The 22,152-nt window shown below is 38.0% G+C and overlaps 3 protein-coding genes across 3 annotated transcripts; 1 reads left to right on the top strand and 2 right to left on the bottom strand.

Annotated features, from left to right (window-relative positions):
- Window positions 1-653: 653 nt before the first annotated feature.
- LOC123657680 (MOB kinase activator-like 1) lies at window positions 654-7,290 on the bottom strand. The gene is made up of 5 exons (XM_045593204.1): window positions 7,120-7,290; window positions 6,572-6,738; window positions 3,094-3,321; window positions 1,957-2,120; window positions 654-1,707 (listed from the first exon to the last, which is right to left on the bottom strand). Exons 1-5 carry the CDS (start codon window positions 7,131-7,133, stop codon window positions 1,627-1,629), a joined length of 654 nt encoding a protein of 217 aa, XP_045449160.1. The 5' UTR covers window positions 7,134-7,290; the 3' UTR covers window positions 654-1,626.
- Window positions 7,291-7,533: 243 nt separating this feature from the next.
- On the top strand, window positions 7,534-8,874 carry LOC123657682 (cytochrome c oxidase subunit NDUFA4). Its single transcript, XM_045593205.1, has 3 exons — window positions 7,534-7,735; window positions 8,101-8,247; window positions 8,737-8,874. Exons 1-3 carry the CDS (start codon window positions 7,694-7,696, stop codon window positions 8,791-8,793), a joined length of 246 nt encoding a protein of 81 aa, XP_045449161.1. The 5' UTR covers window positions 7,534-7,693; the 3' UTR covers window positions 8,794-8,874.
- Window positions 8,875-9,981: 1,107 nt separating this feature from the next.
- Window positions 9,982-20,330, bottom strand: LOC123657679 (programmed cell death 6-interacting protein). Its single transcript, XM_045593203.1, has 13 exons — window positions 20,031-20,330; window positions 19,748-19,866; window positions 19,524-19,651; window positions 18,505-18,658; window positions 16,188-16,312; window positions 14,953-15,386; window positions 14,606-14,783; window positions 14,329-14,523; window positions 13,654-13,770; window positions 13,055-13,417; window positions 12,655-12,792; window positions 11,327-11,441; window positions 9,982-11,022 (listed from the first exon to the last, which is right to left on the bottom strand). The coding sequence occupies exons 1-13, from the start codon at window positions 20,228-20,230 to the stop codon at window positions 10,814-10,816; spliced, it is 2,475 nt and encodes an 824-aa protein (XP_045449159.1). The 5' UTR covers window positions 20,231-20,330; the 3' UTR covers window positions 9,982-10,813.
- Window positions 20,331-22,152: the final 1,822 nt, after the last annotated feature.

Genomic DNA, 22,152 nt, shown 5'->3' on the forward strand with positions numbered 1-22,152 from the left:
AAAACCTATCTCACAAGTTGGACCAAATTACATATACAAAATTTGATAATTGGTTCAATAGTTTTTGAGTTACATACCGATAGCAGCGCCACCTAACGGGTCCAATTGAGATATGGAAACGGATGTGTGTATGCCTGTATGGATGTATGTATATACAAAAAAAGAAGCTATGAAAACACTATACGCCCAGTGCTAAGGCTTCGCAAAAAAAACGAAAAAAGTACAGTAAAACAAAATATATTGTAACAGAAATTCCGTCACCGTCGGACCACGTCCTATCTTTACTTGTCAGTCACAGGACTGTCGATCTGTAGTTTGAATAAAAAATAGTCTGTAGGATAAGCATGATTATATTGAAAAAATGTTCAAAAAAAGGCATGGGCATTGGAGAGACCGTGGATGATAAATAAAAATAAAAATTGTATTGTAAAATACACATCCAGTGTTATAAATATGATCAAATTTCTTTAAATTTTTTCATATAGCTAAGAATTGAACATCGAAAATATAGAAATTAATGTTTTACTGCCACGGCCCTTAACACCAAAACACGGAATATTACGGTGACGGCCGAGAAAGGGTTAAGGGACTTAAAGGGTTAATGAGGCCTGGAGAATAATGTGTATGGGTGATAAATAAATGGCACAAAACAGTTTCCCATAATTCATATATTCGTTTCATATTACATACAATAGTTTTATAAATAAGAAAACCAATTAGATCGGATACGGGTCGACAAACAAAAAACGAATGTAAAATAATGCGCAAAATATATCTATTCACCTTAAATTAGCTATTACATACGTATAACCGAAATAAACACGATGTGCGATATACACTGCGTTGCACTTGACATCACAATAAATAAATAAGGAACCTATATATGTCTGACGCCACTCTCCTCACACGAAACATGTTTATAAATTAGAAATTAATTATATAAATTAAAATCAACACTCGTTGAGTAAGTATAAGATATAAATATATAAGATCTGTAATCTGTAAAATTTTAGACTGGAGTTATAAATGGTGAGTCCTACAGGTAACTCATTGGTCCGGTGTGAGGGAAGAGCGTCAAGACGATTGCTTACAAAGCTTAAATAGCTATAGCTTAATAGCTATTCGTTAAAAACTCGCCTACTTATACACTATATTTGTATCAAAATAATTCTAAATTACTTTAGAAGACATAAATCATTTTTATAATCATTGTCGGAGACCAGTCGCTATCTCAATACTAGTGGAGGCTCACTCGCTGTGATTCCTCACTCAGGAGAGCTTCGAACATTATGGTGCTGTCAACGAACCCTCACTAGATTTGTTTATAAAATCACGAGGTTAGTGGGGGTACGCTTGGACCTCAAGAAATCTCTATATATATAATTGTATCGTCGCACGTGCGGCCTTATCGAAGATACTTATGACGAATTATATAAAAAGATTGGTTCGATGGCGCCGCACAGCGACGCGCCTTCCGGTCCCCGAGCAGCCTGTATCACAATTTCATTCAAATATCAAAATATTAGTATATTAACAAACGTAAAAACAGTAGAAAAGACGCTCGCGCGGCGCCCTCTAGCTAGGTGAGGCCGTGGTAAGTACTGCTCGCTGGCGGCCGCGGCTCGCTCACCGCGCCTCCTTCGCCGTCAGCTTCTCGATGAGCTCCTGCAGTGGCGCCAGCTCGCGTCTCTCAATCAAGTTAAACTCCTGCGGACAATAACACTTGTCGATAAACTCGGATGAAAATGCATGGATGATCAAGTAGTTATTCAGAAGTGTAGCAAGCGTGGACGCAAGCCAAGCATGGATAAATAAAAAGAAAGGTCAGCCAAAAAAATTTCACTGAAAATAATCGATTATTTTTTAACATATCCCTAATACATTTGCCGCTTTTATCTTTTTCCCTCAACTTATGAGCCGGCAAATTAAAATGGCCACTGGTGGCGAGCGACCGACCTGCACGAAGAAGATGAAGTGCTTGAAGGAGGTGTTGAGGTGCGCCTCCTCGCCCAGCTGCACCACCTCGGGGAAGTGCTGGTGGTAGATGTGCGCGTACACGCGGAACAGGCGCTTCAGGATCGTCTTGGCCATCGACAGGAAGTTCTTGGGGAACGGCACGCCTGGAACGTTAGGGATGTCTATAATTTTCTCTATAAGAGAAAACTCGCATTTCACGCCTTTTCAGAAACGTTAGATTTCTTTATTAATTTTGATCAAAAACAAAATAAGTAGTTCCATTTCTGAATATCATATCAAAAATTGACCGCTCTCCGACTGACCGTGTCGGCGCTCTAGCCAATTAGTCTTCTGTCAAAAATTTTCATTGTAATATTAAACTTTGAATAGTTACGGGTCTCTGTAAAGAACTCACTATAGACGGCGCCACGGTTCGCTTAAACCGAAAATAAAAATCATCATATCAAGAATTTCGCTCTAGCGGGTACATCGTTCCATAGCTTAATTGGCTAGAGCACCGACACGGTCAGTCGGAGACGCGGGTTCGAATCCCGCTGGAGCGGTCAATTTTTGATATGATATTTAAAAATGTTTAGGATTCCTAATGTGAGGGTAACATAAAAATAAAATCGTACATATTAGTTTTCGTCGAAATAACAAAACATTAGAAAAAAACAGTGTGTGCAATTCATACACGGCAGAAATGAAAGTTCTGAAAAGTCGTAGGAAGGAAGGCCGTTGCGATTTGTTCTATCGACGATGATCTCATTCTCGTGAAAAAGGTCGTAAGCGCCGCGTCGCTTACACGTTTTGAGCAGTAATGTACTGTAACAGTCAACGTGTTTCTTTCTTTATCGTGACGCATTTTTTGTTTCATCAAGTTTCAAATCACAACCATCCTTGAAGTTTCAATTCATCTTCAGAACAACATTAATTTATAAAGAATTCTTTCACTGATTTTTCCTGTACTGTAAAAAGAAACTTTTGTCTAAGCAACGATGAATCGATCAGTTGTGTCACTTTATACATACAGACACATAGGTACGAGAATAAGACTTTTAAATATTTAGAAAGAATAAGTCGATTCAAACCGACATAAATACAAAAGAGTAAAAAGTAGTTGATATAAGGACCTACCTATTTTGGAAGGGAAAAGTGTCTCATCATCGAGCTGGTCCTGGGCCCAGGTCATGAGGTAGTCAATGTACTTAGGAGCGGAGCACTTTATGGGCTTCTTGACGGTGTGTCCGTCCGCCCAGTGGTACTCGTACTTGGGCCCGGCCGACATTACCGCACACGACTCCTCTGTGCAGAACTCTGTGATGGTGCCGTAGAGCATGTTTATCTGGTTGAAGAAATCAACCGCTGTAAATAAACGACAATAAGTATTAGGTTATATAACAGAATAACAACAAATAAGTATTACATTAAATTATGTTATGGTTTCGGTTCCCGTATTCCCATTTTTATTGGCCATACAGCTGTTTGCCTTGGTTTGAGCATTTGTACTTGTTTATTATGTTTCCGGACATCCGAGTCATAATCATATCTCAGTGGAGGCAGTTGATTGTGAGGCGTTTATTTAAATATGTATAAAGTGCCATTGCTAGGTTACCAATCAACTAAATTTGCTAGTACAGATTTTAACTGACATCCGCTTTTTCCAAGGCAATTGAGGTATGATGATGATGATTCAGCCTGCAATGTCCACTACTGAGCATAAGCTTTATTCTCCATGTAGGAGAAGGCATGGAGTTTGTACTAATACAATTATCCATCCAATATTTGCAGCACTCCACTGAGTAACTCAATTTTGCAGAAAACCGCCGCAAAATAATACAAATCTCAAGTAGTGTTTTGTGAGAACTCCATAATATACCTTGGATTGGTGGACAGGGTCCACGCACGTTCAATGCTAATGGTGTTGCAGGCATCCACAGGCTAACAGCTTATCATCAGGTGGATTATATAAATGATTGCTACCCTAGTAGTTATTAAAAAGGGGAAAAAATTGTGGTTTTTTTTTTGTAACTTAAAACTAATCTTGTCCAATATATAATAGCCTATAATATGAACACAAATTATGTTAAGTCTTATGCATGATCAAGACGCAGACAGACACAAAAAGAAGTAAAAATAAACTTCTGTCTATATTATCTATTATCTTTAATATACATAATAGGAACTGATACAGATTTAATAAAATTAGTAGTTTGTTTATTTATATTCTACTGACTACTAGCTGACCTGGCGAACTTTGTATTACCTTATATTTTGTTATTAAATATAATAATTACATATTACATACTAGCGACCCGCTCCGGCTTCGCACGGGTATAAAATATAATTATAGCCTACGTCATTCACTGAAAAAATGATTAAAATCGATCCAGTAGTTTTGATTTATTCATTACTGCCCGTGGCCCGCACGCGTTAACTTCAGAATAAAAGCCGGCCGGAACCGCCGCAATAAAATATATGCGTAATATCTTTAAAGTTGGATCAAACTGCACACGGTGTGCAAATTTAAATTAAAATCGGTAAATTAGTTTAGAAGTCTAACGCGGACAAACGACGCCTAATTTATATATACTAAGATTGTAAGACCAAAAACATATTATAAAACTAGGCAAAAGATATTAAATAGGCACACCTACAATTCCTACAAACATCATTTCATGTACATCCTCAGAATAGCAAACCTTAGTACTCCAGTAAAAGCATTTTCTTTATATATGTATAATTCATCATTACAGCCTATACAGTCCACTGCTGGACATAGGCCTCCACAAGTTTACGTCAAAAATAACGTGAACTCATGTGTTTTGCCCATAGTCACCACGCTGGGCAGGCGGGTTGGTGACCGCAGTACTGGCTTTGTCGCACCAAAGACGCTGCTGCCCGTCTTCGGCCTGTGTATTTCAAAGCCAGCAGTTGGATGGCTATCCCGCCATCGGTCGGCTTCTTAAGTTCCAAGATGGTTGTGGAACCTTGTTATCCCTTAGTCGCCTCTTACGACACCCACGGGAAGAGAGGGGGTGGCTAAATTCTTTAGTGCCGTAGCCACACAGCACATGTATGTATAATTACGCATGTGCAATAAAGAATGTGTGCATGTGTGCTGTGTGGCTACGGCACTAAAGAATTTAGCCACCCCCTCTCTTCCCGTGGGTGTCGTAAGAGGCGACTAAGGGATAACAAGGTTCCACAACCACCATGGAACTTAAGAAGCCGACCGATGACGGGATAACCATCCAACTGCTGGCTTTGAAATACACAGGCCAAAGACGGGCAGCAGCATCTTCGGTGCGACAAAGCCAGTACTGCGGTCACCAACCTGCCTGCCCAGCGTGGTGACTATGGGCAAAACACATGAGTTCACGTTATTTTTGGCGTAAACTTGTGGAGGCCTATGTCCAGCAGTGGACTGTATAGGCTGTAATAATGAATAAAGAATTAAAGAAAAAACTGCACAAGCATTGTAGCTAAATAAAAGCAAATAATAAATTAAATGCAAAAATTACAATTTATTGATAATTAACTACATCCTGTCCTCAACCACGTCAATCATACAGCAGTAACAAAAGTCTTATCACCAACCTTATTTTAGACTTTGCCTACTTGAGTGTGGCTTTATTAATAAAATCGTACAATACTATTAAATATACTATTTAATTAGGTGTGAAGCGTTTGTTTACTATACTATTAAATTGTTATTTAGTATAATATCTGCTGCTAATTTGAGTAAGATATTTCCTGTTGTACCGCACGGTACACTCAGGAACGTTATTTCATTGACATGATTTCCGAAAACTCTATTCTTGATAATTATGCCTAGCAAAAACCAAAAAACTAAGAAAAAACTTGACAAATAACAATAATATAGATAACAAAAGAAAACTAGCATCAAAAACAAAACAAAAGTCATAAAAAAAATCTAATCTCTTGAAATAGTCATAAAAAGATATAGTTAAACTGTTGTCTGTTCATATAATTACATAAAATTAGCGATACTAAGATGATAGTGATCTAAATACAGTAGTGGCATCACACTAAAGAATACACTTCCCACTAAGATGATATAAAATATAACAATTGATTTTTTTTTGCTACAGGAACTACTATCGATCTTTTCCGGGGCAAAGTGGCCATTAGGGATGAGGAATACGACCAGTGCCTGACGCAGCTTTCAAAAATTATAAAATTTGGTCAAAAGTCACATGTCGAGTGCGCAAGGTTACTAAATTTTTTTATGAACACTGGTAATTAGCTGTTGTTACGTGCTGTGTGGTTACAGCATTAAAGAATATAGCCAGCCCCTCTCTTCCCGTGGGTGTTGTAAGAGGCGACTAAGGGATAACACAGTTCCACTACTACCTTGTAACTCAAAAAGTCGACTGATGGCGGGATAGCCATCCAACTGATAGCTTTGAAATACACAGGTCGAAGACGGGCAGCAGTGTCTTCGGTGCGAATAGGCCAGCCCTGCGGTCACCAACCTGGCTGTCCAGCGTGGTGACTATGGGCAAAACGCATGAGTTCAAGCCATCTTTGGCATGAACTTGTGGAGGCTTATGTCCAGTAGTGGACTGCGAAGGCTAATGTGATGACTTACTGTTGACTGCAACCCACTCATTGAGGTCTTCTCCCTCAGGCAGCAAGACAGCTACTCGGAGGTTACCCGAGCCCAGCGTAGCCGCTGCATGGCGCATTAAATCATATTGATGTGTTCCTTCGGGAATATTTTTCTTTGGCTTAAAGGTCTTGTTAGATCTGCTTCCACTGAAATTTAATATTTGAGTACTGAGACTACACTAACATTTACTTACTTGAACTGATTGGGATATACAGTAAATATTTTTTTTCGAAAGACAATATTTTCATACAAGAATAATAATGTACATTGTGTTATCGGAAAGGCGTATTGTATACCTACACACACTATTGTTATATGAATATTAGTCACCCATTCAAATAAGGTTTCACTGTGAAGTCGGCCCTTGTACATAATCAAGTTTTTGTTTGTTAAATTCATTTTATATATGTCATAAATTTATTTTCTGATAAGATACATATAATTTTTAACAATATAAACAAGATGTCAAGGAAACGGAAGACATTTAGTTATTAATAGACACAAATACGGCTCATATCAATACTTACAATAAAAAGCTCATTTTGAATTTAAATTTTATTTAGTCAAATTAAAGCCTACCCTCCGGCAAAATAACACCAAACCATTAACATAGGTTATTTTATTTTTAATAATTATACTCAGAACTACAGCTTGTCATAAATACGTTTTAATATGACTATGACAGTATACAGAATTACAGGCATAGATTATACACTTATTTACAGGACTTGAATCACAGATAACAAAAATGACAAGAATAGTTAACGAGCTGGAAAATTTAAAGATGATCATACATTGTCTTACGCCTTAGTCTTATTTGTCGATAATGCGCATCTTATTAAATTAAATGTAAAAGTAATTTACAGAATTAATGCATTAAAAATAACTATTCATTGTTTTTATCGCATTTCGCTAATAATGAAATACATACGTATTTGGCTCCTAAGTTTTTTTTTACAGCAATACCTCGTTCCATCTATGTAGTTCGATAAAATTTTGTCTGCAACTCTGCAATTGCGTTTCTAATATTGCAAAAAATACTGCTTGGAGAAAGAAGTATTAAGTTCGTATATAATTAAATCTTGAAAAAAAAGTACCAAAATGCAAGGTCTTAGCCTTCAAAGCTTAAAGAAACACAAGGCGGTAAGTAGAATACAAATTTGATGAAATTTATGATAAATTTAATATCTCTGCTTACATAACTAACCTGCAATTTTCAGTTTTATTTTTGTATCCATTACTATTCTTGATATATCTATATGTACTCAAGAATGTAAAACCGCATCGAAATCACAATTTTTTTAGTACAAAGTTAAAATTCAATTATAGCTAGGTATTATCATCATAAACGGGGACTATGTTTACAATATATGTATATGTGTATGTATGTTATTGATTTTCCACTTCATATTACTACGTATAATTTTACATAAATAATTTATTAACAATTTATTTGTAAATAATCCTATCGATTATGATTTAACACATTAAATTAATATTAATTTCAGCTGATTCCTCTCTACGTGTGTGTGGGCCTGGGCTGCGCTGGGTCCGTATTTTACCTGGCGCGCTTGGCGTTGCGCTCTCCCGACGTTTCATGGAACAGGCGCACCAACCCCGAGCCCTGGCAAGAGTATAGGAACAAGCAGTACAAGGTAATTTTTTATATATACCAAATCTTTTATTTATTTATTTTTTGTTCTGTGATGCACTTTTTGTGCTGAATGAAAGCAAGATTCACCTTTTACTATTCGATTTTCTATTAAACCATTGTAACATACTAAATTAATTTAAATATGTACTTGACTTAACTATCTTTGTCTTATACCATTAATGTTTTTAATAAGAAGATAATAATGGCCAAAATGTAACTAAAAAGTACATCAAGAATATTCATTGCCAGAGGGAGAGAATATTCTTTGCAGTATATGATAGAAAGAAAATATTTTTTCTTTAAACATTGACTTTAAATATAAATTTGCTTAAATTAAATTTTGGCAATAATCATAAGCGTTAAACATATTAATAAGTTGAATTTTTCAATAAAAGAGTTAAAGTAAATTGTGATTGGGAAATGTATTTGTTTTTTTTATCGGATTTTTGATTATCGGATTATATTTTTAATAAGAAATTTTTATTTACAGTTCTACTCGCCCATCAGAGACTACTCGAAGGAGGAATCGCCCGCACCCAAATACTAAATCAACATTCTTCTTATAAACGTTGTGTTATAAATTAGAAACTTTAATTTAATAAATAGTGATATGTGATATCGTATTTTATGCAGTGAGTTTTATTGCCTATACACCTTAGCATTTTTTTTTTCAGTTATTAAACAAAAATATTAACAAAGGCAAGGGGGTGGGCACATCTAACGAATCATGTCATTAGTGTGACCCACTCACTCGTAGATTTATTTTTGTGTGCATTTGTTACAATATTTTGAGATAAATTGATTCATATAAATTATTTTGCAATGAATGCTTAATATTTTCAAGTTGATGAGGATGATTGCATCCACCTAAAAAATTACAAAGCTATCTATTTTTACTTTCACTAGGTTGGCAAACATTTATATGGCTCACCTGATGGTAAGTGATTACTGGAGCTTATAGACGTGTGCAACACCAGAAGTATCGCAAGCGCGTTGCCGACTCAATCGCCGAGTCCACCCAGGAACTAGTCACCTTACTCACCAACAGGAACAATAATGCTTGAAAACAGTAGTATTATTTTGACTGTATTCTTTTGTAAGGTCGATACTACCAGTCGGGCTGCGCCATATTTCGAGCAGGAAATTTCCTGCTGTGTCCCTACCTCAGTCAAATAACTGACATCGATTAAATAATGAAATAAAAAATACTGTACTGTACAAGTCTGTTTTTTAGAAGTTTAAATAGCTATAGTAAGCGATCTCTATAAAAAATCATATATGTCATTGTGGACTTTTCTGTAGACCAATTCAAGAGGTTTAATTCCATTATATATTTTTTGTTGTCTCATATGAATCACACAGGGCCTTAATAAAAAGTCTCTAGTGGCTTTTAACCTTTTCAATAATTATCATATTCTGACCTATTTATATAAAACTTTAACAAGCTATACACTTAAATCTTCAACATGTAGCACTTTATCTATTGGCGAGAACCTTACAAAATCTGGTCAGTACTTTTTAAATTTACCATAGACAGACAGACAGCCGCAGCAGGACATTTGTTTTAATACAGTATATATAGTCAATACAATACCAAAAGTCCAAATAAAAAAATTCTGTACTATGTGTATGCATTAGAATGGGCCTGAACTGGTAGAAAATAAAACAACATAATTTAAATGAGAAAAATATTTTTATCTACATATTTTATTAATAAAATTAACATACAAATTTATACTTTGGAGATTATTAATTTATTATAATTTAAAATATGATAGAAACAACCCTAGACTCGAGATAGCAGTTAGGACCATAATAGTTTCTGTGATGCACCTCATTTACAAACAATATAATCTCATAAAGAAAGCTTACAATTTATTACCAAGTCCCACTCCAACACATGCTTTGTATTTCATTAGTCTTCAGTCTTGAGTTGTTATTGGATGCGACCTGTCTTGTTCGTATTGATTAAAATATATTTTAAGGTCCAATTTGAAATTCTATTTATCACATATAATAAACTTAACAATTTTAAATTTAATAATAATTTCTTGAAGCTTTCTGTTAAATGCTTAACAACAAGTAAACTCCGATAGTAACAAACACGCCTCGTTCAACATATCAGTTGCTAACGGACACAATCCTCGTTCCATTGAAATAAATTTAAAATATATAGTTTATTATGGTAGTATTATTATATTTATTATTAGTTACCTATAACCAAAAGGACTTTTCTTAATTAAAAGAGAATGGTATCAAGTGTATTTTGTACATAAAATAATTATGCTTAGAACCCCTAGCACACAGACACCCTGTTCAGTTAAACTCACTCATGATCTTATATTATGCGTTTACTATATCATCCCCTTTAGCTAACTCAATGATAGAGCGTATTAAGAGTTTTGGCAACTACGATTGCAAATGAAGTACGCGTAACCGTGTAAGAGGAAAAATAGTTTATATCGACCGCACGAGAAGTGTTGGTCGTGCCAGTAATATTTTGAATTTAATGTAACAAAAAAACGTTCAGCTTGAGCTAAGCATGTTTGAGTCGGGAGTGTCGGGGCCTACTGCTGCCGATAGGGGTTGTAGCCGGCGGGGGGCGGCTGCGGGTAGCCGGCGGCGGGCGGCGGGTACTGGTAGGGCTGGTAGGGCGCGGCGGGCGGCGCGCGCGAGTGGTGCGGGTAGGGCAGCGTGGCGTACGGGTTGTACAGCGCTGGCATGGGCGCGTACACCGGGTAGGGCGCCGCCGCGGCGCCGTAGGGCAGCGGCATGCCTGTGCACGACATTGACGATCGATGTTTTTATGCATTCAATTAAAAAAAAAACTATCACTGGACCGCAAGAGTGAAAAACAATGATGCCGAGCAGTGACGCTGAGACCTGTCCTGAGTGACATTTTTTTTATGGTATTCGTTGTAAAGGAGTAAACTCCAGTCGAGAGTCGCAGTTGACTCGTATTTATTGATGAAACTAAACTAATTCTTGTACAAATTTAAGTTCCGTATAATGGTAAATATGTTGATACCCTTTTGCGTCAAACGTATAATAGTGTAACAAAATCCCTACGACGTACTTACCTTGCGGTTGTGACGGGTAGGGCAGCGGAGCGGGGTGCGCTGTGGATGCAGCGGAGGGGGCGCCGGCGGAGGGGGGCGGTGGCCGGGGAGGTGCCTCCTTCTTAACCACCGCGGGCTGCATAGAATAAATGTAGTGAATAAAACGTTACAAGATTAAGCGTAATATTTGGTTCAAGAATTAATGAATAATATATAAGTTAATGATAATGATGTGTGGATTTAGTGGTCCTGTATTTCATGGAATATTTTTTTAACTTATGATTAAAATTTATTTATTTTTAGACTGATATAATTTTAATTTATAAAATTACAATTCAAAAGTGCATTTGAAGCCTATTTGAACTAAGTGAGTTTTGATTTTGATAAAAGTGGGATGATAAAATAAATAACCTCACATTAAGGGGATCCCAGAAAAATTCGGCCGTTTTCATGTGCTATAAAGTATACGTTAAAGTTACGTTAAAAATATCAAATAAATATATGTTGTAACTCGGATTCAGTTTATTGATGTGACTGTAAGATAATTGTATAAAACTCTCTAAATAAAGAGAAATAATTGTTTACCTGGACCTCCTTTCGCGTACAAAAATCGTATAGGATTTCTAATTTTACTACTTACAGCATTTTGACAATTTTTGTCTGTCTGTATGTCTGTTTGTTCGGGCTAATCTCTGAAACGGCTCGACCGATTCTGACGGGACTTACACTGCCAGATAGCTGATATAGTAAGGAGTAACTTAGGCTACTTTTATTTTAGAAATTTATTTATTTTATAACTGCGAACTGAACAACAGTAACAACTAGTAATTAATATAATTTTATAGCCTAAATGATCGACACGACAAGAAGAAAATTCAATAATAATTATGGATGATCACAACTTGTACGCAAGCTCTTGGTCTAGGAAACGGATCAATCGCGTCCTAGTAGTACAAGCAAGAGCCGGTAGATGGCCGAGTTTAATAACCTTTACGTAACACTGATCAGGTGAAGTGCGGGTGGTGTAGCAAAGTCTAAATGCTCAAGATTATTGAGAAGGGGGAGCCTCTTAAATGGCCCGCCACTAAGATTTAGTCTTGTTTCGGGGTCACACACCATACGCAAGCACAAACACGCAGACCACAGTAAGTCTTTACGGCAAATACAAATGTTTGCTATGTGCGAGGATCGAACCCGCAACCGCCAGCGCAACAGTCTCAAGCCAGTACCGTGACTATTGTGCTGACGCGTTGCCAAAGTTATATTTCGTTTTGTAATCGCATATTTTTAGTATATAAATATGGTGTTTTTTTCGTTTTTATCTGTATGGTCAGTATCCTCGGCCCCACCTCGTCAACGGTGCGAGGCGCGGGGGGCGCGGGCGCGGGGCGCGAGGCCTGCTGCGTGAGGTCTTTCAGCAGCTCTTCCTTCTCCGTCTTGCGAGCGAAGCAGAAGTCCGACACCTTGTTCTGGAACGCTAGCAGTAGCTGTGGGGAAAGCGTATGTTTTATATAAGTACTTCGCTGAGAATATACAACTTTAGGGTCATCCAATAATCACGTGACGATTTTAGCGACTTTGTTTTCCGCGATGTTTCGTCGAAACCCCCTTCTTTTGAGCCTATTGTGATTTATAGACGACCCCTTTTCTCGATACATAAATACTTTTTTCCAAGCATCCATGGGGAACTTTACAATACTATTTTATATAAAAAGAAAATGAATCAACATATGGCTAAAATTTGGTCACCTGTGTAAGATCATTGTAGAATCTGAAGCCTTCCTTGAGATTGCCGGTGAGGTCCTGGTAGGCGTCGTAGGCGGCGCACAGACGGCCCAGCGCCTCGTCACGGCCGCTGGCGCCCCCGCGCGCCGCCATGAGCGCCGCGTGCGCCCGCTGCAGCGCCGAGGTCAGCTCCTCCTGGCGCCCCAGCGACTCCTGCGCGCGGCGCTGCAGGGGCGCCAGCGCGGAGCCCAGCGCGCCGGCGGACAGCGCGGGCTCGTCCACAGCGCCGTCCTCCGCCAGCGCGGTCAGGAACTTCTCGCGCAGGTCCACGGTGGCGCTCTTCAGCTCCGCCTCCAGCGCGTCGCGCTCCGCCTTCACTTCTTCCACCTGCACGGCGAGAGAATAAATAAACGCATCACACGCAACGGTCCCCACTAGGATTCTGCCTGTCCGAAAGAACACACGAGCCCAGACCACGACAAATAACGTTTTGATTAATAATGTGTGCCATGTGCGAGGATCGAACCCGTAACAGCAAACGTAACGGCCGCATTCAACGCTATGACCGTTACGCTAACGCGAAATAATGTTTAGATATATCGTCAAGCAAGGGAGGTAGTGACCGTTTTCATGAGCGAACGGAGCGTCTGCAGAGCGTCGCCGTCGGAGCCGCGGGCGACGGGCGCGTCCGGCACGCCGGCGTCGATCTCACCATCGCTGCGGCTTAGGAGCTCAATGTTCTGCAATACGTTGAAAATTGAGTCAAAATCAAAATTATCTTTTTTCAAAAAGGCTTCAAAGAACCTTCAAATTGCCATTTTAAAAATCAAATTTTTAATTATTTTTAAAAGCCAAGCTACAACCGGTTCGGAACGTAGATTCTACAGAGAACCAGCAAGAAAATCCACTATTGATCTTTGAAAAAAAAATAGAAACTGTGTTTTTAATGTAATTAATATCTTGCATGAAATAGAGAGTCAGTTTGAAAAACATATTAATAATTTAGGTCTTCTCGGTTTTTTTTTATAAACCAAATCAGCAAACAAGCTTACACCTCACCTGAAGGTAAGCGGGTACTGTATAGGCCTATAGATACTTGCATCACCGAAAACATCGCTAGCACGTTGCTGATCCTCTCCAAGAGCTCCAACTACCTCACTCATCACAGGAACACTCACACAATTGGGGGTAGGGTCGGCAACGCGCTTGGGGTTATAAGCTACCATATACTATATACTATATAGTATAGTCAATAAAAATAAGATGAGAATAATTTGATTTAGGATGACATCGCTTACCTCCTCGTGCTGTTTGAATTTTTGCTGTACAATGGAGTCAGCGCGCACGGCGTTGTCGATGATCTCCGCGTATTTAGCGGCGTTGGCGCGGAAGGCCTCGGTAAGTTTCTCCGATTCCGTCCGCGTCCAACGCGCACCGAACTGCGCACGCAGCGCCGCGTCCGCTTCCGCTTCCTCACGCAGCATGCGTTCCGCCTGCACAGAGGTCTGAGGTCAGGGAGGCGACAAGGGCGATAGGGAGAACCGGGCTCAGGGGTGTGGCGAACATCGAGCGTACCTCGGTAAGGATCTCACGGTTCCGCTGCAGCAGGTCGGGCAGATCGGCCATAAGGCGGCGTATCGCAGCGAGCCCCCCAGCTGCGCGCACCGCGGCCGCTTTTTCGCGAATAGATTCCGGCAGGCCCGCGTCGCCCGTCGACTCGATGCACGCCGGCAGGTTGAGCGAAGCCAGAATACTGAGAGAATCGAAAGTCTCATTATATTGGGTGTGTATCGTGTGAGGGTAGGCAAATAATATACGTAACGGAGGTTAGTTAAAGTACGATAAAGGAGACAATTACATACGCCATTAAATTACAAAAGTCACAGGCATTTGTCGACGAGTCATAAGCAGAGAGGAAGTACCTGTTGAGCAGCTGCGTGGCCTCGCGCAGCTTATTGATCTCGGCGCCGACGAGGTCCGCGCGGCGCGCCTCGCTGGCCATCAGCGCCTGGTGCACCTGCATGGGCACGAGGCGCTCGAACAGGTCGGGCGCGGCGCCCCAGCGCGGCGGCGGCGCCAGCGCCTTGGCGATGGGCGCCCGCGCGATGGGCTCCAGCGCGCGCGCCTCGGGCACGCGCTCGTGGTAGATGAAGTCGTTGTCGCGCACGGCGGCCGCCAGCTGGCGCGCGGCGCGCACGGCCGCGTCGGCGCCGGGCGAGCCGGGCCGCGCGCCGCGCAGCAGCTCGGCCGCCAGCGTGAGGCGCGCGATCTCCTCGCCCACCGCCTTGCCGGCGCGGCACACCTGCGCCTGGTAGTACTGCGCCAGGCCGCGGAACGTGTTCTGCTTGCCTTGCACCTGGAAGATATGATTTGTATTCGTGAAATTATTTGTATTACATACAACTAGGTCAGTAAATTAGGGTACGGACGACCTGATGGTACGCGATTACCGTAGCTTATAGACACTTGCAACACTAGAGGCATCGTAAACGCGTTGCCGACCCTATGCTAAGCTACGCTATAGAGTACACTATACTTGGAAGCTTTCAATAGGAGCTTTGGCTGCTATACTTACCACAGAAACACAACAGTGCTTGATTGTTAGATTTTGAGCTGGATATTTCCTGCTATGCCCTATCTCAATAGCCGATATATATAATAATGCGATTATGACTTGTTTGAAAAATTACAGAAATGTTGGATTTTAAAAAAAATTAATTACAAGAGTACAAAAAATACGAATATTTCAATACATATACAATATGAGAAATTCTTTTCTATATAGATAGCCCAGTTACAAGAAAATATTAAACTACCTCTATTATTTTAAATAAAATACACATTCAGTCTGTAACATTCCACTGCTGGACATAAGCATCTTTCCCCATGCAGGACAAGGTAAACTCCACGCTGCTTCATTGCGGGTTGGCAAATATGTTCCCTGCTATGAGTAACAATCGCTATCAAGTATTTATGATAACAACCAAGACCGCTTAACGTGTTCTCCGGACTCCGAGGCACATTGGAGAGACCCATAAGGGCAGACATCTAACCCGGAAAGAAATATCGCGGTTCTTTTAAATAAAATAGTAGAACTGACAAACGAGAACAACCAAAACCGAAATTAGATGGTAAAGGGCAAGCCAATGTCACTAACGGTGGGGATCCAGTCGCGCTCCCACAGCGGCTTCAGCGCGTCCTTCTGCATGCAGCGCAGAGCGTCCGTGTACAGCTCCTCACACTGCGCGCTCACCTTCGCCACCATGCTGTCTTTCATCTCGTCTGCAGGATAGGTGATATTTACGACGGTTACATATCTGACTTTTATGATTCAATTCAATTGATTAAATAATAATGCTTCAGCCTGTAACATCCCACTGCTGGGCAAAGGCCTTTTTCCCCATATAGGAGAAGGGGTCAGAGCCTAATCCACCACATTGCTCCCTACTATGATTAACGATCGCTATCAGGTGTACATGATAACGGCCGGGACCGACACCTTAACGTGCTCTCCGAGGCATGGTGGGCACACCAACAAGGACTGACAACCAGACCAGAAATAAAACTGTACATTGAATATTTTTTAAAGAATACTTGGGGTGTGATCTACAATTGATACCAAAGATATAGTTTTTAGAATTTTTGTCTGTTTGTATGTATGTATGTCCGGGATAATCTCAAAAAGTACTGCATGGATTTACTTCAAATTTGGCACGAATATTCACTAATGCACTAGAAGTCGGGTCAACATATAGGCTACATATTATGACGCTATCACCTACGGGGAAAGAGCAGTGAACTTTTATTTCTTCAATGCATTCTGTAACAACGTGTAATCTAACGACGCATATTTGAATGTTGTTGTTAATAACCATGCTATAAGCTAGCTTCACACTATTAATAAAGACATTCTGTAGTATATTTAGTAAAAGCATTGCACCCGTGCGAAGCCGGGGCGGGTCACTAGTATTTGTATAAACACAAATATCCATTCCGAGCGGTAGTCGAACCCGCAACCGTCGGTGTTTAGACACAGCCGCCATTACACCAGAGCGGTCGTCAGATTATAATGATTAACGTAATAAATATAAATAATTAACACAAGACAAAGGAGGTAGTCCGGTATGGACACTGCTAGTGCTGTCAATAACTACCCACAAACTTCAGTCTCGTGAACGTGACTTAAATATAGACATAGTAATAATTAAAAAATAAAAAACATTGTAAATATCCCAATTTAAATAGTTTAAGTAAATAATAATGTTATTGAAATTTTTATTCGTAAGATGACAATTCAAAGGTGCTTTTGAAATCTAAAGTTATTTTTGATTTTAAATATAGGTACATAGATATTTTTATAAGAGTTTGGTATGTAATTTTGTTGTTTTTAATTTACAAATTATTGTAAAAATCTAGCATATTACTATAAATTTTGTGATAAATAAAATTTAGAAGTTAAGACATGGAAATGCATTTTATTCCATTTACTAGTTTCTTAAAATTTACAAGGATATTTCATTTATTACCCGTCTTTGCTTTGCTAAATGCTTTTATTATAATACTTCTTTAATAAAAATATTAAATATGTTAATTTAGCATAAAAAATAAAAAAACAAAAAAAAAAATGTAGGTAATCACAAAAAATAACAAGTATTAGTTTAAACAAAAAAAAAAAAATCATAAAATACTCATAAATTACAGATTCTTAGTCAAAATGGCAACCAATACAGCGTTTTGGTGCATTTTTTTATTTTTCAAGCACAAGCCTCCACAAGTTTACGCCAAAAATAACGTGAACTCATGTGTGTTGCCCATAGTCACCACACTGGGCAGGGGGGTTGGTGACCGCAGCACTGGCTTTGCCGCACCGAAGACGCTGCTGCCTATCTTCGGCCTATGCACTTCAAAGCCAGCAGTTGGATGGTTATACCGCCACCGGTCAGCTCTTTAAGTTCCAAGGTGGTAGTGGAACTGTGTTATCCCTTAATCGCCTCTTACGACACCCACGGGAAGAGAAGGTACACAGTACAAGCAATGACTTTTATTAATTAATAAAAAAAATTGGTTTTTCCCTAACAAAACAATTCTTTAAACTATTTTTTGACTAGTTAACTAAAGAAATTGATAAATATTGTCTATCAGTTAACCAATGCCAGAATAGAGCCTGTTTCCTTAATTAAAAAATGATTCATTCTGCTTGTTAAAATTTTATTACGAAAATCTCGTTTTGGTAAATTCAATTACGAACATGTGACGAAATTGAACTGTTTGTAAGCAATACAATTAAATTTTGTAACCATGAATAAGCCAAAAATGTAAAAAAAAAAACTGTTGTATTAGAAGGCCACTTCTGTAATTAAGTCAGCTAAATATTTATTTAATTTTTTAGCACCATCACCAAATATAATAGAAAATGGAAATAAATATACACACAAGGTGCAATTGGATGAAGATGTAAAATAAACAGCACAAACCTCGAATACATTTGTAGGCTATGACTTCTTGAGCCTGGGCGAGCATCAACTGAGACAGTGCATTGAGTGTCTCAGGGTTCAGGTCAGGAGTGGTCTCCTGGTGCACCGCCATCATTATGTTGCCTTTCAAGTATGCAAATATCCCCGCTGATTGCTGAGAGAATATTACAGAGTTTTATATTTGTGTAGGAACATGCAAAAGCAACAATTGAATGCCATATTCTTTATTATAGTAACTGTATTTTATTTGTATGATTAGGACCGCAAACATTCTGATATTAGGAGCACCTGATGGTAAAAGGTTATTGGTGCCTATAGACATCTGCAACACTAGAAGCATGATATGCATGTTGCTGACCCTACCTATGACCATTCTAAGGAGCTACGGCTACCTTTATCACCACATAAACAACACTACTTGAAAAGCAGTATTATGGCTGTGGTTTTTTGTAATATTGAAATACTTTCTTAATTAGCCTACTCTAGATTTTGAGCAGGATATTTTTTACTATGCCCTCAATCAAAAATATAGCTACTACTAATCAAAGGAAATAGAATACATTTATTAATACATGAGCAGGACAAATGTAGCAAAGAGTAATCAACTCCCACATACAATGAAATAATATCCTAATCAGTTATTGTGATAGAATTATTATTATGTCAGGACAGAATTATTATTTTTTTAACCCAAAAAATATTATCAAAACTAATGTTTTGAAAATGTTCACAGTGTTGAGTGCTGCTGATTCGATCCCTACTCATAGCAAACATGTATAAGCTGTTGTTAAGGCTTTTATGCTTGTGTATTCCGATTTCGGAACTCTGACACTGGAGTAAAAATAGGGTGTTTGTAGATTTGTAGATTCATATAATGTTTTAATATTTAGTAATAATGATTACACAACACAAAAATATATTAAACATTTATAAATAAAAACAAAGTAAAAAATAATCCAATTTTTTTTGTGGTCTTGAATAAAGTTAAAGATATTATTTTGATACAGTAGTTCTTTTACCTGTAATAATTTAGCTGCTAGTTTGAGAGACTCTTCAGTGTCCAGAGGCTGTTGGGCTGCAATGGCACTTTGCATGGCTGCTATGTTGAACAGAATGCACATTCTCTCATATGATAAGGAGCTTATAGCTAAAAAGAACAATATATTTACAATTTATTTTACTAAATTACAACATACATAATTTTGTTCCATGGGTACTTGTAAAATATTTATAATATACATACTAAGACTCATCCGGCCTCCAAAGAGAGATCCTTTGTCAAATGCATCCTTCCACTTGAAAGGTATTTGCACCTCCTGGGGCGGGATCTTGCTCTCGAGCGATACCAATTGATCATAATAGCTATAAAAATATTTCATTAAGTGGAGTGACCGAAAAGTTAATTCAAGTTAATAAAAAAAACATTTAAGCTTGAAGTTAAATTTATTAGAACTTTAAACAAATATTGAGATTCTATTTGTTTTAATACAAGAACGAGCAATGAATGACTCATACAATGTTAATACCTGTAAATAACGTCTAATGACGACTTCTCGAACACTTTCCAAATAGCAGTTGTTCTTAGTCGGTTTAGTTCGTTAATAGCGTCGCTGAAGTCTTCATTGTTATCGCCGGTGTTATACGTAGAGTGAATCAAATTTTTCAGCGGTTTGACTATGTCTACGTCGGAAGATTTCTTAAATGGAACGGTCAACAAATCAGCCATTTCTGCGAGTGACTTGTCTTAATGGTTGACTTTGTTGTGAGTTTTGTGACTTTTTGTCCAATTGCTTGTCGTATTGACAGCTGCTCTTGGTATGACAAGGTTAACACAAGGACGATAAATGTAGTGTGGGACATGTATGTCCCGACTGTAATGTCGCAATTATATTTTCGTACACAAATTGATATATTTTATTTAACTTTGTAAATTAATTAAAGATAATGAATTTAAACTTCCGACTAGCGTGACGTGACATTTTTGTTATTACTTTTATTTTAATAAAAAAATGAGTAACCACACATTATTGGGACGTGCATAATTATGTTCATCTAAAAAAAATATTTATAAATATTCCTTCGACGTTTATTTGCCAAAAAGTTAGATTTTGACATAGTAATCACAAAATAAATTCTTCATTTAAATTTTCAGTGATATTGAACACTACTAATTAAATGTTTAAATTATAAAAAAAAAATCAATATATAAAAAAAACTGTTAAATTAATTCGATTCTCAACATGGTTATTGGACATAGTAAAAATGTATCGAAAGTGTAAGTAAATACATAAAGTCTTAAGCTTTATATTGATATAATAATAATAATATTTACAGCAGTTAATATAATCGTTGACTTTTTAAATTTTCTGCATCAGTTTCATAGTAACTGATACTGATAAAAGTTATCAATAAATTACTCACAAAGTTGTGAGTAGATATAGAATAGCTAGAAATTATAGCCTACGAAGCGAATTAGTGATGGGCATGCGCGGTAGGTACCTTTCGTAGTAGTCGGGTAGTCCGGCGTGAGAGCGAGTTCTTCGGGTGACGAGGCGAGGCAGCGACAGTGTCGCGGACCCGTGCACGTCGCGGGCCTTTTGCACACTTACGGTATGTAAAGCTTTTACGCTAGCATAATTATGGTTAGTTAAAAAATATTCCTAAATAAAACATAAAGTGGCTGATGTAGAGAGTTGTCGAGACGAAGTCGATACCGCCAGCTCGACTGGCGGCGCTAACTGTTGCTCTTTCAATCGATATGGTCAGTGTGCTTTTGTTTTGGTAACGTTTGTAGTGCGTTTCAGTTTTACTTGCATTTGATTCATTAAACAGTTTGAAAAGATACAATCACACCCTAAGAAGAATTCGCGTATACGTTTCAGTTTTACAATCAAACATTTATAAATATAACCAGAATAACGCATTTAATAAAACAAAAGCCAAGCTTTGTGTATTTTGTGTTTTTCGTTGAAGCATGATTGAATAAATATATAATTATAATCACAACAGTTTCGAAGTACCGTATTCACGTGAAACTTTACCATGACCTTGAATGTCTACAGAAGCTGTTATTAACACGCCTATTTCCTCAAAAGTCCCAGTTTTGTTTAAATTATAAATTATTATTGCTGGAATATTTTTGTATGAAATTTTCCTCTTCAGAAACTTTCATGTGTATTATTTTGATATATTCTTTAATTAATAATAATAAATAATTAATAATTATAAGTACAAAATTTATCAAGTAAAAATTGTATTGCGTTAAAATTGTATGATATTGACTTTATTTCCAATGATCGTATCATGATAACAATTATTTCTTCCAAATTTAAGCTACTTCGTTTATCATGCGGAGGAATTTAAGGAACTTATTGGTAATAAAGATAATAGTGATTTTTTTCTCTTTTTTTTTTCTTGTGTTTTTTTTTGTGTCTCGAATTGAAATGGTTTGCTTGTGATTCGAAAACCCTGATTGGTGGTGATTGACTCTACCCAAGGAAATTACTAAAATACCTTGTCATGAGCTAGATTCGAACTATTAATAACATGGACTTTCGTGAAATTCAAAATATATAAATTACTTACTCAAAATACTTTCTATTATTCTTTTAGATAAATTAAAACGAATCGATCAAATGCGACTGCACC

The sequence above is a fragment of the Melitaea cinxia genome, chromosome 11, assembly GCF_905220565.1.
Source record: "Melitaea cinxia chromosome 11, ilMelCinx1.1, whole genome shotgun sequence".
Lineage (NCBI taxonomy): Eukaryota > Metazoa > Arthropoda > Insecta > Lepidoptera > Nymphalidae > Melitaea > Melitaea cinxia.

Bases quoted from the DNA above. Each gene is read 5' to 3' on its own strand.
- LOC123657680 (XM_045593204.1), bottom strand. The intron at 2,121-3,093 runs GTAGGTCCTTAT...CTAACGTTCCAG, and splicing joins ACTTTTCCCTTCCAAAATAG to GCGTGCCGTTCCCCAAGAAC. The intron at 1,708-1,956 runs GTCGGTCGCTCG...TATTGTCCGCAG, and splicing joins ACTTCATCTTCTTCGTGCAG to GAGTTTAACTTGATTGAGAG.
- LOC123657682 (XM_045593205.1), top strand. From the start codon at position 7,694: ATGCAAGGTCTTAGCCTTCAAAGCTTAAAGAAACACAAGGCG. The intron at 7,736-8,100 runs GTAAGTAGAATA...TATTAATTTCAG, and splicing joins GCTTAAAGAAACACAAGGCG to CTGATTCCTCTCTACGTGTG. The intron at 8,248-8,736 runs GTAATTTTTTAT...TTTTATTTACAG, and splicing joins ATAGGAACAAGCAGTACAAG to TTCTACTCGCCCATCAGAGA.
- LOC123657679 (XM_045593203.1), bottom strand. From the start codon at position 20,230: ATGGCTGATTTGTTGACCGTTCCATTTAAGAAATCTTCCGACGTAGAC. The intron at 11,442-12,654 runs GTGGGGCCGAGG...TATTCTATGCAG, and splicing joins CGCCTCGCACCGTTGACGAG to CCCGCGGTGGTTAAGAAGGA. The intron at 11,023-11,326 runs GTAAGTACGTCG...TGTCGTGCACAG, and splicing joins CTACCCGTCACAACCGCAAG to GCATGCCGCTGCCCTACGGC.